Raw genomic sequence first — 13,076 nt, 5'->3', positions numbered from 1 at the left:
GATGAAATTGCTTGAAATAATAGGGTGAAAATGCTTTGGTTTGCTGCGCTGCCTTTGCTGCTTTCTGTGCTTCGCCTTTTAACTCTTTCGCGCTTTTGCTGTGAAAGACCGAAAAGGCGTTAGCTGAGCTGAGCCAACAAACCCCTCTTCTTCCTTTACCTTCCGACAAACCCAAAAATGTTTGGCACAAAAGTCTGAGTTTCAGCACGCACAGTGGAGTTTCATTTCGTTTGGTTTTCCTTTGCTGTTTTATAAAAAACAAAACAAAACCAAACAAAATACAATAAAAAAAATGTGGGTGAACAAAACCGAGTGAAAGATTTGTGGTGCAGTGGGTTCCACGAGCACACAAACTCCTTTTCACTCTGTGTGTGAAAATTGGGTCTGGTGTTTGGGAGTTTGACTTGACAAAGCTGAGATTTCGTTGTGGCTGCCACATGATTCCGCACTCCAACATTCATATTTTGCTATGTGCGGAATCCAATTAGCGTTTCGCTGTGTGAGAAATGGTGCAGATCAGAAAGATAGCTGGTTATCACATTCCAAGCTAAGAGAAATCACTTTGAATGTGGCTTGAAAGTCACGGAGAAAAAATGGTGTGTAGATTAATATTTATTGATTTGGAATATGTAAAATTCGTAATAAACTACTACGCCTAAGTAGATAAGCAACTTTGTAAATGACCAAAGAGAGTATTTATTCAGGATCTTTTAGGCATAAGTGGTTATATTTTTTAGTATATTTTAAAGTATATTTTAGAGTATTTATTTTTTATTTTTCATTTTTCATGCATTAAGCGACTTAAGTAAATTAAATAGATAACCTGTTTTAGAAATATTTTATTAATTTACTCTTTTTTCCGTTCTCATAAATCTATCTATATATGCTGAAAAAATTCTAATATAAATTCTATATAAATAAACCGAAACCCCGCTCACTGCCTTAATTGAGTCGGCTGTCCACACTGAATACTCGTATAACAAAGGGATAGAAGCTCAAGAATATAGCGAATAATAATGAATAATCCGCAAAAAACCAAAATCCCCTGCTCACCGGCAGCCCTTCCAAATCAATTACTTTAATCAATTTTTAACACGTTTGCGCTTCTTCGCAGGCTACCACCTCAAGAGGGATTTTTTGTTCGGTTTTTGCTAAAATTTTAATTATAAAGATTAAATAACGAAAGCACAGAATAGAATGGATGGTGGAAGAAAAAAACTGAACAAACTAACCTGCCATAACAAACTTAAAATAATATTAAAGAATTTTTATTGAAATAATAGCAGGCAATGCAGTTGGTTGGGTGGGGAGGAGAGGTTAGCCAGTCGCGGTTCGTCAGTGTCAGGCGAGCACAAACTTCAAAGGCGGGGAATATATTCCATGGAACTGGGAGAGGAAGTTTCAGATATAGATGGCGGTGGAGGAGACGGTGGGGGCCCAACTGATTGGGGGCGACGACAGGCTGCCGACGTCCGAGGTTTTCTTCAGTCTGCCGTTTCGCCGCTTTTTCTAATTGAAATGTTCCGCACCATATTTCTCTACGCTTTACCACCTGCTGCTCTGCTCAGCGAACGGATGGATGGAACGGATCCCCTTGGCTCCCTTTGCTAAATAGTTCACTTCGGTTCTCAATCGGAGTCTCCCAGAGACTACTCGCAAATTGCAGGCAAACCGCTAAAAAAAAAAATGCAGAAAAAAAAAGAAAAACTAGAAAGAAACAATGCACTGACCAGCGAGCATCCAACCATCCGTGGGCCATCGTTCTGCTTCCTTCATTATCAACGCCAAGTTGAGCCCGTGATGATAAAGGCAGTTGAGGGACTCAGCCCGATTATTTTTCAGCACTTTGGCCATTTTCGTTTAGACTGTGATACTTGGCCATACACTTTGATAGGTTCATTGGGTGCGTTCAGTTTAGTTAATATTAAGTTAATATTTCATGAAGCCAACACAGGTTCTGTTGCTTAGAAGATTTGCCATGAATTAAGCTAAAATAAGTAAAGGGCTTATGCACTTTGGTGGATCCTTTTGACCATGTTTCCTATAGAGGACTAAAACCATTTCTTACTTAGGGTATTTCCAAGTCTAAGTTGCACTTTTAGCTCCAGTTTTCGCTCACTTTTTTATGTTTGCTGGTCTTTAGACTGCTCGTTCAACCATCCGTCTGCAGTTTTCTAGGAAATAATTCTCTGCTCGTTTTTTTTAGCAGCAGTTTTTTTTAGTATCCACCAGTGACTGTCTCGTCTCGTCTAGTTGCGTCTTCATAGTCTGGGCAGATGGTGGAGTCAGTCGGTTGGCTAGGGTCGGAGTGGAGTTCTGGGAGCTGCCTGTCAGGCGGAGTGTCACACCTGTCACTTCTGTGGCTGATCACAACAACCGCCGACGAGCGTCGACGACGACCTCGCCCCATTATCTCGAACGGAGGTGTGGAAGGGGGTGTCCCTGCAACAAGGTGTGAACGTCAAATAATCACCTTTGCACACGGCATGTCGACCAGTGTTGAGTCTGAATGTGGATTCTTCAACCTTCGCTGTGGTATTTGTTTTTCGTAAGAAAATTTCGCGCATTTTTTCGGTCTCGTTTTTTCCAGGGAAATGTGTGAAATTTCAATGGAAAGACGCAGCTCCTTTGGTCTGTGGTTCCGTCACCAAACCGCTCCACCCTCCACATTATCATCCCATGTTTGCATAATTATTTTATTGCAGGCAGACGACGCAGAGGCCAAAAGCCTTATGAATATTAAAACTGGAACAGGGCGTGGGCGAGACTTTGTCGTCATCATTGTTGCAACTGTTTCATCCCAGTCCGTCGGTGAGGCAAGTACCCGAAAGCGTTCCCCCATCATCATCATCTTGGCTGATCCCAAAAAGTCTAGACAATTTTCAACCGAGAAACTTTTGTTACCGCTTTCAGTTCGTTGGCAAAAGGAGTTCCAACATTACTTTAGGCATTTCTTCAATTAGCGTTTTTATTATTTTTAATTAACAATTTTGTAACTTAATCCTTGCAGTTGAGTGTAGTGCTCCGAAGTAGTGCCCGAAATGCTCCTCTGTAGCTTACTTTCCAGTGGCATAATCGAATCAGCGACGCTTGAGCAAAGTTTGTCTAAGGACAAAAAGTTTTCCAGCTCCACCGCCAACAGACATGTGCATAATTATGCTGGGACAGACGGGATGGGACGTTTAGGGTGGCCCAGACAAAAGGGTGGACAACTAATTGAGCGATGCTTGTTGTTCCAAAAGAAAATGTTTTCCAACTTACAGTAGACAACTGGCAGACAGTGCCATCGGCCGAGGAAGTAGTTGGGAGTGGCCAGGGCCAGGGTTAAATGTTGAGAATTAAGTTTGACAGACTGGAAAAATGGCAATTAGGTTGAAGATATGATTATCATACAGAAAGACAGTTAATAAAGGGTAGTGCCAGTGGGATTAAGGGACCAATTTCTAAGAAGATGATTGCAAAGGGAGAGGCCTTACGAGGAAATTCCTATTTAAAAGGAAAAGTTTCCACATACGAGATAAACTTTGGTAAAGTCATTAAAAGGCTTTATAAATTATATATGCTAGGAAAATGCATTTAACCTATCTTACAAGGGCTAATCTTTAAGGATACCAACTAAAGTTTCCATGGCTTAAATAATTTGAATCAAATGAAACTTAATAACAAAGATACAAAGTTATATGATCCTTGATGATCCTTTTCCAACATTGAGACGTTCATTTCTTCTTCCTATTTGAGAAAACCTCAACGCTGCTGCTAGATTGTCCTGAAATCCTTGTGAGTACCGTGCCACATTGCAAACACACGCTGTTAAGATCATCGGCGCAATCATCACAATATGGCAAGTCACAATTGTTGCACATGGTGAAGGTTGGATCCTCATACTTCCGGCAAACCAAGCAAACCCTCTTAGCGAACTTAAAGACTCGAAGCCAACTAAATATCGCGGGGCATGAGAAGCGCAGCCACAGGAAAACATTCACTTTCTGCTGGATGCGATGTGAAGCCAAGTTATCCTCAGCATCTCGAACTAAATTCCTAAGTGCATTGAGGCGATTCCGCATGATGCGGTTGTAGAGGAAAAGGATTCGTTGCTTTTCGCGTTTGTAGTAGGAAAAGCTGCAGATCACTCGTCTCATTCGCAGGAAGGTAGTACTCTGATAGATCAGCAATATAATCACCAGATATAGCAATAAAAGTTGATAGTAGAACGTTTTTGGCAGTACTTGGGGATTTGGTAAGCACTCTTCGTTGGTCAGCGAGGTGGAGACCCTCTCGTGGATGTTGAAGTTATGCATGGTGGTGCGCAGTAGTCGCGCCATTTGACCCACGCCACTGATCTGTTGGGGTTATAAACTATATGTTAAATATTCCACAAAATAAACTTAGCATTCCTTACATTAAATCGCACTTCATGCTCACCCTCCTGGTGGTAGGTAATCATTGATCGCTGGCGGATAATGAGCAGCAATTCAACAACCAAATGATCAATAAGAATAAATAAGCCCGCTGTAACAATTTCCAGCAAAAACTGCAACAAACTGAAAAAGACAGTGGTGGACTCCTCTTGAGTACGACTGAAGATGTGATCCAGGTCAATGTACAAGGATTTCTCATAGGTGTGCAGAGGTAAGATAACATCATCACGATTATTCTTGCGCCGCCTGTCCACGTGCTTAAAATATTCTGTAATATAAAAGTTATCGAATTCCACATCGTTCAGATAATAATAGTAATAGTGTATAGAAACAAAAACCAATCGCAGCATAAACAAACTTAAAATCTTTTGCAGGACTCCCATTACTTTGTTAAATTTACGCTTTCGTCGGTCAAAGTCATCCGTAAAGGCCTTTGCGGTTATTTCCGCTGACTTTAGTTTGCTTTTGACCAGTTCCTTATCTCTGATTTCATAGTTGACCTCTATTTGTGAGCTGTTATCGAAGAGCTCCTTCTCAGCTTTTAGTAACTCCACATAGGTCTCGCCGAAGTTACGTGGTATCACCTCTGATGGGTCACATATCTTGTCCGGATTGCCAAAGAGGTCCAGTTCGCAAATGATATCCACGCGGTAGGGCCAGCAGATGGCCTTGCCTATCAAAGAGGGAAAATTGGTGGTGCACTTCCGGTAACCCTTTCGAAATATTTCCAAGCACACCCTATGGCCGCTACTCAGTTGATGCTTGCAGCGGTTTCTCATATTCCGCTGAAAACGCTCCTGAACCTCAGCGGCAGTTGGAAGCTCCTTACCGTCTATACCAGGTTTACTGATGTTCACCTTCTTAGATTCTCTTGCCCATCTTGCATAGGAGGGTTTAGACTTCTTATCACCAAATTTCTCATCTTCGATATCGGAATTCTCTACGGCGTACTTAAGATCCCCAAGAACTCCTTGCAACTCCGAAAAGGTCTGTCGTATCTCCTCAACATCTCCTCGCATGTGCCTCAGTGTGTTGGTAAACGGTTTGGCCATCAAATCAAATCGTGTTTTGGAAAGATTATACGTTAATACCGTAGTGCAGACAAACACTCTGGCCACCTCTTCTGCATTATCAACTAGATTTGCAATAGGTCCTGATATTATAAAGGCAAAGGCCACAGCTCGCAGATAGGTCCTTCCAGATTTGCCAACCAAAGCTACAAATATCAGCATTATTATAGTCCGAACAGATCGGATCAACATAAAGGCCGTTCCGGTCAGCAGGACAAAGATAGTAAGGGCTGAGACTTCAGTGCGTCCATGGGAGAACAGTCGGCCCAAGCTGAAGTTCAATGCCACCAGCTTCCAGAGGAGGTAACCCAGAGCTAGGCCCAAAACGAAGCTGATCAGGCTGCGGAGACATCGGTTGCGCACACTATTCTCGGTGGTTGGATTATATAAATAGCAATAGATGGGCAGAAATGGTTTTGCCAGAAATGAAAACATGTCAAGGCTTAGACTTATATTTTGTCGAGAATGAAAAGTTCTACCTGACATCCTTGACTTAGCCTTCTGATGGTGTTAGCTTCAATATTGTTTTTAGTTAGTCTTTAAGCTGAAATTAACTAGTCTTGCTACAGCCTTTTATTGTCTATTTAACACATGTTAAACTATAATATTTAAATAAACAAATAATAGGTAACCACTAAGCGGTCACTACTAGCGTGGTAATTGCCTAACATTAATAGACTCTTGACTCCCTCTGTGACTTTCAATTTTCTAGCCATATAAGTGATACCCCGTTTAAAAGAGTGCACAAAGTCCAGGCAGCAGGGAATGAGCCTGGGAGTTGGTCAGGACCCCCCAGACAATCAGCAGTTACCTGGGACTTGTCTAGACCACTTTTGCGCTGACCAAGGGAATGCAAGAACATTCAGTTTATCGGTTCCCTCTCTCTCTCTCTCAACTCCAACGGGTAATCCAATTATAATAGAGCTGCTCTGAGGACTGCACCTGCCGTCTCACTTGGGGGGATTCTTCTAAAATATAAAAATTGATTACATGCGTGTCTGTACGTCAGGCGTTCTCCTCCTTCTGTCCACTCACTCACTGCCTTTTGGGATACGTTCCCCATCCTGGTGGCGATGCCAAAACTTGTTTGTTTTTGGTTCGCGCCGGCGAGCGTTTAAAAATTTATGAACTGCAGTCAACCGACAAAAGATGGATGGGATTGAATGCAGTTTCCGAAGAGGAGCAGTAGTAGGGAGACACCACCTCTGGCTCACTCCGAAATTGGTGCAGTTGCTCAATGTCGTCGCGCTGTGACGGTGTCACTCGCTGCATATTAAACAGTTTTTAAGATTCAGTCTTTTCAGGTCCCAGAGGCCGCACTTCATCAGGTTCAGGTTTTTGGGTTCGAAATGTGCTAAAAAATTGATTGATCCTGCAGGAAGCGAAGGGGCGGCGTTCGGTCGAATGGGGCTATTCCACTTTGACGACATCATCCGTAGACGTAGACAACGACGAGACGGGGCGTGGTTCTGGATGCTCAGGATGCTCGACGCACGCATTAAAACAATTTAAAATTCCCAAAGACCGAAACACTAGACGACCCTACAGTGGGTGGCATCGCCCAGGAAAGTGGCAAAATAAGTGGTCGGAGAAGTGGTGGCCTTGATTGCATCCCAAGTAAAATGTTCCATTTGGAATGCTCGATTTTTGGGAGTAATGGGGGTGGTTAAGAGGAGCCATTACTGTGGGTGATGTTGGGATAAAAACTGAAAATATAAAAAAAAACATTTTTGCGGTTGTTAAAGATTGTTTTAAGTTTATGATTTTGTATACCTAAAATCCTTTATAAAATATATATATAATGCTACGAAAACCTTCTAGTAATTATCTTTACCACACCCACTGTACGCAATTACCATGGGCGGTCGAGACTGCGTGCAGGGCAACCTAGAGGACCTGCTCTTGTAAAGCTTTAAATGCATTAAATTGTCAAAGCGATGGCTATGCTAAAAGTTTGCTGGCCATAAAATTGCATGCCACAGACAAAAAAGGAGTCGCCCCATCATTCGACGGAGGCGGAATCGGCTGTCGTCCAGATACCCCCTCTCAGCTTCTGTTCCCGTTCCCGAATCCTGGACACCCAATCCAGAACCGAAGCTGGTCAGTCAGTCAAGTCTAAAACCAAATGAATGATGAATTGCCTGTCACTTGCAATTTTTGCAGACAGACGAAAACACAGAGTGAACCGATCCCAGTGTTGGTTGAATGTTTCTTCTTCTCGCTGGCTTGTTTAAATTTTTCATGTTTTTCTAAGCCCTCCCCCCATCTTCGTGCTAAGTTTTGGACCTGGTCCAGACACGGCTACCAAAACGTTGACATGCTGACTGCTTTCATGGAATTTGCGTTTTAAAAAGGCGGCAACGTTGACATCCTTGTCATTGTCTCTTGTCGGCCACTTTTGGTCGGAAATGTTTTGGTTTTGGCTCTTTCAAAAATTCACAAATTTAATTGGGTGACCATCGGTGTAGACAGCCAAAAAGCCAGAAAATTATGAAATATTTTTGCCAGAAATATCAGGCAGGTAAAAGAATTTCGAGTTTTATAAAAATATTTTCAAAGAAATGCCGGTATTTTAAAGATAAATATGGGATGGGTTTGAGAATAAGTTAAAAACTTAAAAAAGCAAAAACAGCTGTCTTATAGTTTTGGTTTGCCCTCCCCTTGTACACCATTAAAGCCTTCATTCTAAATCCCCTTTCTATCTGGCATAATAACCATAAATCCATTGGTCTATGCAAAATTAGTCCATTTGTCAGCCAGAAATTGCATTCATCATAATGATAGGGGAACGAGCCCCAGCATCGACATTATGTTCATGTCCATATCGTAATAGCCGGAGATCCACTAAAAATTGATTGTTTGACAATTTATACGTGCAGTGGGGAGTTGATTGGGCGGGGAATATCTGTGACCGGACATCATTAGAAATGCAAATAAATACGTCCGAAATGCGTGGAAAATTGTGAAACATTTTAAACTACGCCGGGGCAGATGAATTTATTGTGCCAATCTGGGTTTTTCCTCTCCCTGCTGTCTGAAATCCATCAGGCACCATCAAGTGAACTGCCACCAGCCCCGCCCCTCCTGCGGCATGCGTAAATTATGACAATCAAGGGCTGGCTGGGAAATGAGTGAAAGCTAGCGATAAGGCCCTTCCTTTCCTAGCCTACCCTGCCAAAAAAAAAAAATTGACCAAAAATATGTGTCTGCATAAATTTTCCAACTCAGAAATGAGAACTCAATGTGGATGATGCCTAAAACAAAAAATACCAAAAATTAAATTAGTTAATTAATGCAACCAAACAAAAATAAGAGTATGCTGAAGGGGGAGAATCGGGGTCAGCCATCAATCATGGGAGCAAGGGTCGCCTCATGCGGAGTCAAATATTTCTTCTCGTTTTTTTTTTGGTCTACCGAACCCGTAGATTGCTTTCGCTTTCACTCCAAAAACTCAAACTCTATCCCAACCAGAATCCCCAATAGCGATTCCTCTTGACATTTCCAATTGCCCAGGGAAGAAATATTCACAAATTAGTTGCCCACATGTGTCAGGTGAAGGTGATTAAGCGTTTGGTCCAAACCAAAAATTATCCATAAGAGCTCCGGCCAAAGCAAAAAAAAAAAATACAACCATAATGAAAGCCAAAGCCAAATAAATTATGCAAAGGGGCAGAGTTAAAACCCGAATGTATCAGATTTCGCGCTTTGCGGTTATATCTCAAATTTGTGTTCAGTCTTTTTCTGTGTTTAAACACGCCCTAAGCCTAAAGGTAAACATCGGATTTCCATTAGCCAACAAGGGTTAGCTTGACCGAATAAAAACGAAAATTGGCCAAAGTGATCCGGAGTTTGGCAAGCCGACAAATTTGAAATACTCTTTGGTTTGGTAAATAGATTTTGATTGTATGTATTGTTGTATTATATGAAAATAATAGTTATAATAACAAAATTAAATACACTTAGTTCGTTTAGTTATACGCGCGGTGATCGCTTGCGTCGGCGTTTTTACTCCTTGCCTCTTCCTTGTTCTTCTTTCAAGTCCTCGAACAAAACTACTCATTTTTCCGTACTGGTATTCTGCTTGACCACTCATCTGGGCACACCTAAGCTCTAGGGATGCCATATGTCAAATTTTTTAAACTTTTTTATTCTTTTGAGAAAAGTACAAATATTTTCTGACCAAAGTTCAGAACTCTAATTCATCGATTAACCCTTTAATATACCCCATTTTTAAAGAGAATCTATTTTAAAGTAATCCCATTTTTGATGGACATTCTTTAAATCGTTTCTGCCATCCCCAGCGGCCATTTAAACCCTTTGGGGCTTTGCATTAATTTTTCACAGCCTGCTCTTCTTCTTTTTTTTTTTGCAGGTGTTTTCTGGCTTTGGTCATGTGAAAATTTGCATAAAACAAAGACAAACTTTGTTCTGCATTTTTAATTAATTAATTAAAGGCAAGTCGACGGGCCAATAACGAGGCTATCAACAGCGAACGTCAACGTCCTAATCAACGTCATTATTATATGAGGGAGCCCCTCATGCAAATATTTGTCTCTCCTCAACCTTCGTAAGTTCTTGGCCAACACCACCAACTCCTCAGCGTGTTTGCATATACATGAACCTAATTTTAATTAATATTTTATTATCTTAATTATGCATCGCACCTTGCCGCGTATTCTCCACTTCCTCGGCTCTCAGCCCTGAGCTGCGCCCTTTTTGGCTGAGTTCTGCATTTAGTTTTCGACCTTTTGCCTAACAAATTATGGCCATAAATAAAGTAAACGAGTTAAGAGTGGTTTTGCGTGTTCTCGAGAATGCCCATTCGCACAGACTACTTACTACCTTTACAGTGCCCCTCTCAGCAGCCCTCCATCCTGCCTTTTTGTTGTTGTTGTTTTCCCGTCGTCTGGCTTTTTGTCTAGCCGCGGTCTGGCGCTTGGCTAATGTCATTTTCATATTGCCGCGGCCTGTGACCAAAAAACTGAAATAAAAAGGGTTAACTTGTTTTGAAAAAATTGTGGCGAGTGCAGTCAGCGTTAATTTTGGGCTGATTTATTAGTTTTATTAGCTGGCATAATTGGCTTAACGGGTTAAAGGGGAAAGAACAGGTGCGGGTGGGCATAGAGATCAATTAGATGATAGATAAGATAATGCTCATTAGGAAATGGCTATAAAGGGTTGGTAGTAACAATTAGATGATGGTTAAAATGTTAAAGTGGAGTTTTAAATGAAGAAACTTTACTTCTTAACTTACTCTAAAGTAAGGCTTGGCAACCTTTAAATCTAATAATTTTTAATTTTTACAGAGATATTTTTGTTAGGGTGAGGTTCGTTACCCTTTTGTTTGTCAATTCATTGCAAAAGTGATACATTAGACTAACCACAAAGGCTATGGATACTCAATGCAAAAACCTTGCCTTAGCACACCTTTCTACTAAACAATAAGCCGCAAAACAGTCCATATCATGGCTATAAAAATGACAACAAATGTTGGCTTACAAAACCTAGTGTGCTTAAAGATTCCCCTGTAATTACACGAATGTCTCACACTGTGTCCCGCATTTCACCAAGCCCCAGCTTTCCATTCATCAAAATCCAGCTACCATTGAACACACACCTCATCGAAGACCAGAATACTCGAGTTTCAATAACAAACCGATGGAGTTCAGATTTCATAATTCATCTGCGTAGAGAGAAGACTCTCACTTTTCTTTCGCTTTTTGCCGCCTGCTTTTCTCACACACATTAGCATTGGAAAACCATTAAGGTGGCGAGGGCGTGGCAGAGATATGTAGCTTTGGGCCACAAATATGGTTTTGCCCACAAACGAAAGTTTGTAATTTATTACAAATTAAAATAAATCAAATATCGAGAAATGGATGGGCGCATGAGTTCGTTCGTTTGGGAGGAGGAAACCGATAAATCTGTGGCAGAGCAGGTGATTCAGCGCCAATGTCTCTATAAGTTACAGAAAAACAACTATAGATAAGCTAGTCATTTGCATTTTGAGTGGCATCATAAAAATGATAAACATTAATTTCTTTATTTTCGAATCCGGTGTGAGAGAGAGAGGAAATGATTTGTCAAATGGCTGCGGCTCAGGAAGGGAAAACAAACCACAAAAATTGTAATTTCAAATGTAAATAAGACCAACGGAAAATACACTAATAACAGATAGCAGTGGGTAAAGTAACTTAAACAGGTATTTATATGACCGCTAATAGAATTTACTAAGACCAAAATGTTTTCCCTTCTAAGATATCATAACCGGAAAATTCCCTCAAAGACAAGATCTTTTAACCTCTCAGCAGCAGTCGCAATAAAAAAGATTGAAATTCAATATCTGGGGATACCAGAATGGAGCAGCTGGAAGTGCTAGAGCGCCATCCTCGATAGACTTGTTTACATTTTTATACCTTAAACAATAGTTTTCCACCCAAAACAAAAGAACAAAGAACGGTACCGAGGCGTAAAAATCTCAGTGAGAATAAAATTTTCAACACTTTAAAAGCGTTTTGAAACCATAAATTCCAAACTGCCCGTCGAGAGCAAAGTGATTCCGTCTGTATACATTTTATATGCAAAGATATAGATGAAGATCGGGTGGAAATGTCAAATGTATCTTGCTGTTACAGTGTTCCATCGTTTATCAAAACCATTTTATAACTATCGCGGCAAGGCAACGAACTTTCGGGGCATAAATCAACTCGATACTGGCTACAACTTTGTTTTGTTTATGCTTTTTGCCCAGTTTGTGTTTTATTTTTTGTTTGTTTGTTATGAAAGTGCGGTTCGTCATGCTGTGACCGTTCTGAAATTGACTGACGGAACGGAGACCCCACGTTGGGAAATACAAAAAGTAAAAAAAAAAAAAACCAACAAAAAATTTAAGAACAGAGGCGGAGGACGTCTGCCTGCGAAATCCAACAGAACCGCAGACTAATTAAATTAATTGAGGTGATTTTTGTCACTGACCGGCCGAGATACGGCCGATATGCCGTTACCCATTTGTAAAGTGTTTCCCGATTTTGTGAGGCTTAAGGTTGGTAAAAAATATGGTTCGCATATTTTTTAAAGCGATTTTGCCGCTCATATCGTAAAATTCTGAACTGAACGCATGTAATCCATCGATATTAATGACTGGCCATATTTTTTTACTCCCCCACTACATTCTTATTGTTGTTGTTTCGGGTTGATTGAATGGTTATTCATGTGCTTTTTTACCCAGAACAGCGGCTTTGTTGTGTCCAAAAGTTGGAAAGGTTGGGGAGATATGATGCACCTTTGTATCCTTTATGTGGCCAGCAACCTCCAATCGGAATGATTGCACATTGTGAATTGCGGCCCTTTTTATGATCCAACCTGTAAAATATTAAATGAGTGCAATCAGAATTTGCCGTTAAACATTGGACATAACTGTTGTGAGGTAGAAAAAACCTAAGGGATTTATCTGGAAGTGCCCTTAATTGTATACCTAAAACTGGATTGATTCTTGCAAATAAATATAATTTCTGTTGTTTTTTTTTTCTGTAAAAGTATGATTTTTCAGACTATTTCTATGGTATATAATTATATACCTAAAAATGAT

At 40.7% G+C, this 13,076-nt stretch overlaps 1 protein-coding gene and 1 long non-coding RNA gene across 2 annotated transcripts; both read right to left on the bottom strand.

The window, feature by feature from the left end:
- Positions 1 to 2,354: 2,354 nt before the first annotated feature.
- LOC108113844 (protein sneaky) lies at positions 2,355 to 6,450 on the bottom strand. Its single transcript, XM_017224554.1, has 2 exons — positions 4,400 to 6,450; positions 2,355 to 4,340 (listed from the first exon to the last, which is right to left on the bottom strand). The coding sequence occupies exons 1-2, from the start codon at positions 5,972 to 5,974 to the stop codon at positions 3,717 to 3,719; spliced, it is 2,199 nt and encodes a 732-aa protein (XP_017080043.1). The 5' UTR covers positions 5,975 to 6,450; the 3' UTR covers positions 2,355 to 3,716.
- Positions 6,451 to 10,110: 3,660 nt separating this feature from the next.
- On the bottom strand, positions 10,111 to 13,041 carry LOC108113849. Its single transcript, XR_005993728.1, has 4 exons — positions 12,963 to 13,041; positions 12,713 to 12,850; positions 10,328 to 10,469; positions 10,111 to 10,240 (listed from the first exon to the last, which is right to left on the bottom strand). It is a non-coding gene; the product is annotated as an uncharacterized LOC108113849 (long non-coding RNA).
- Between the last annotated feature and the right edge of the window lie 35 nt (positions 13,042 to 13,076).

The sequence above is a fragment of the Drosophila eugracilis genome, unplaced genomic scaffold (assembly GCF_018153835.1).
Source record: "Drosophila eugracilis isolate 14026-0451.02 unplaced genomic scaffold, ASM1815383v1 contig_2154, whole genome shotgun sequence".
Classification (NCBI taxonomy): domain Eukaryota; kingdom Metazoa; phylum Arthropoda; class Insecta; order Diptera; family Drosophilidae; genus Drosophila; species Drosophila eugracilis.
Note: the sequence above shows the minus strand (reverse complement) of the source record. Positions and strands in the feature narration are given on the sequence as shown.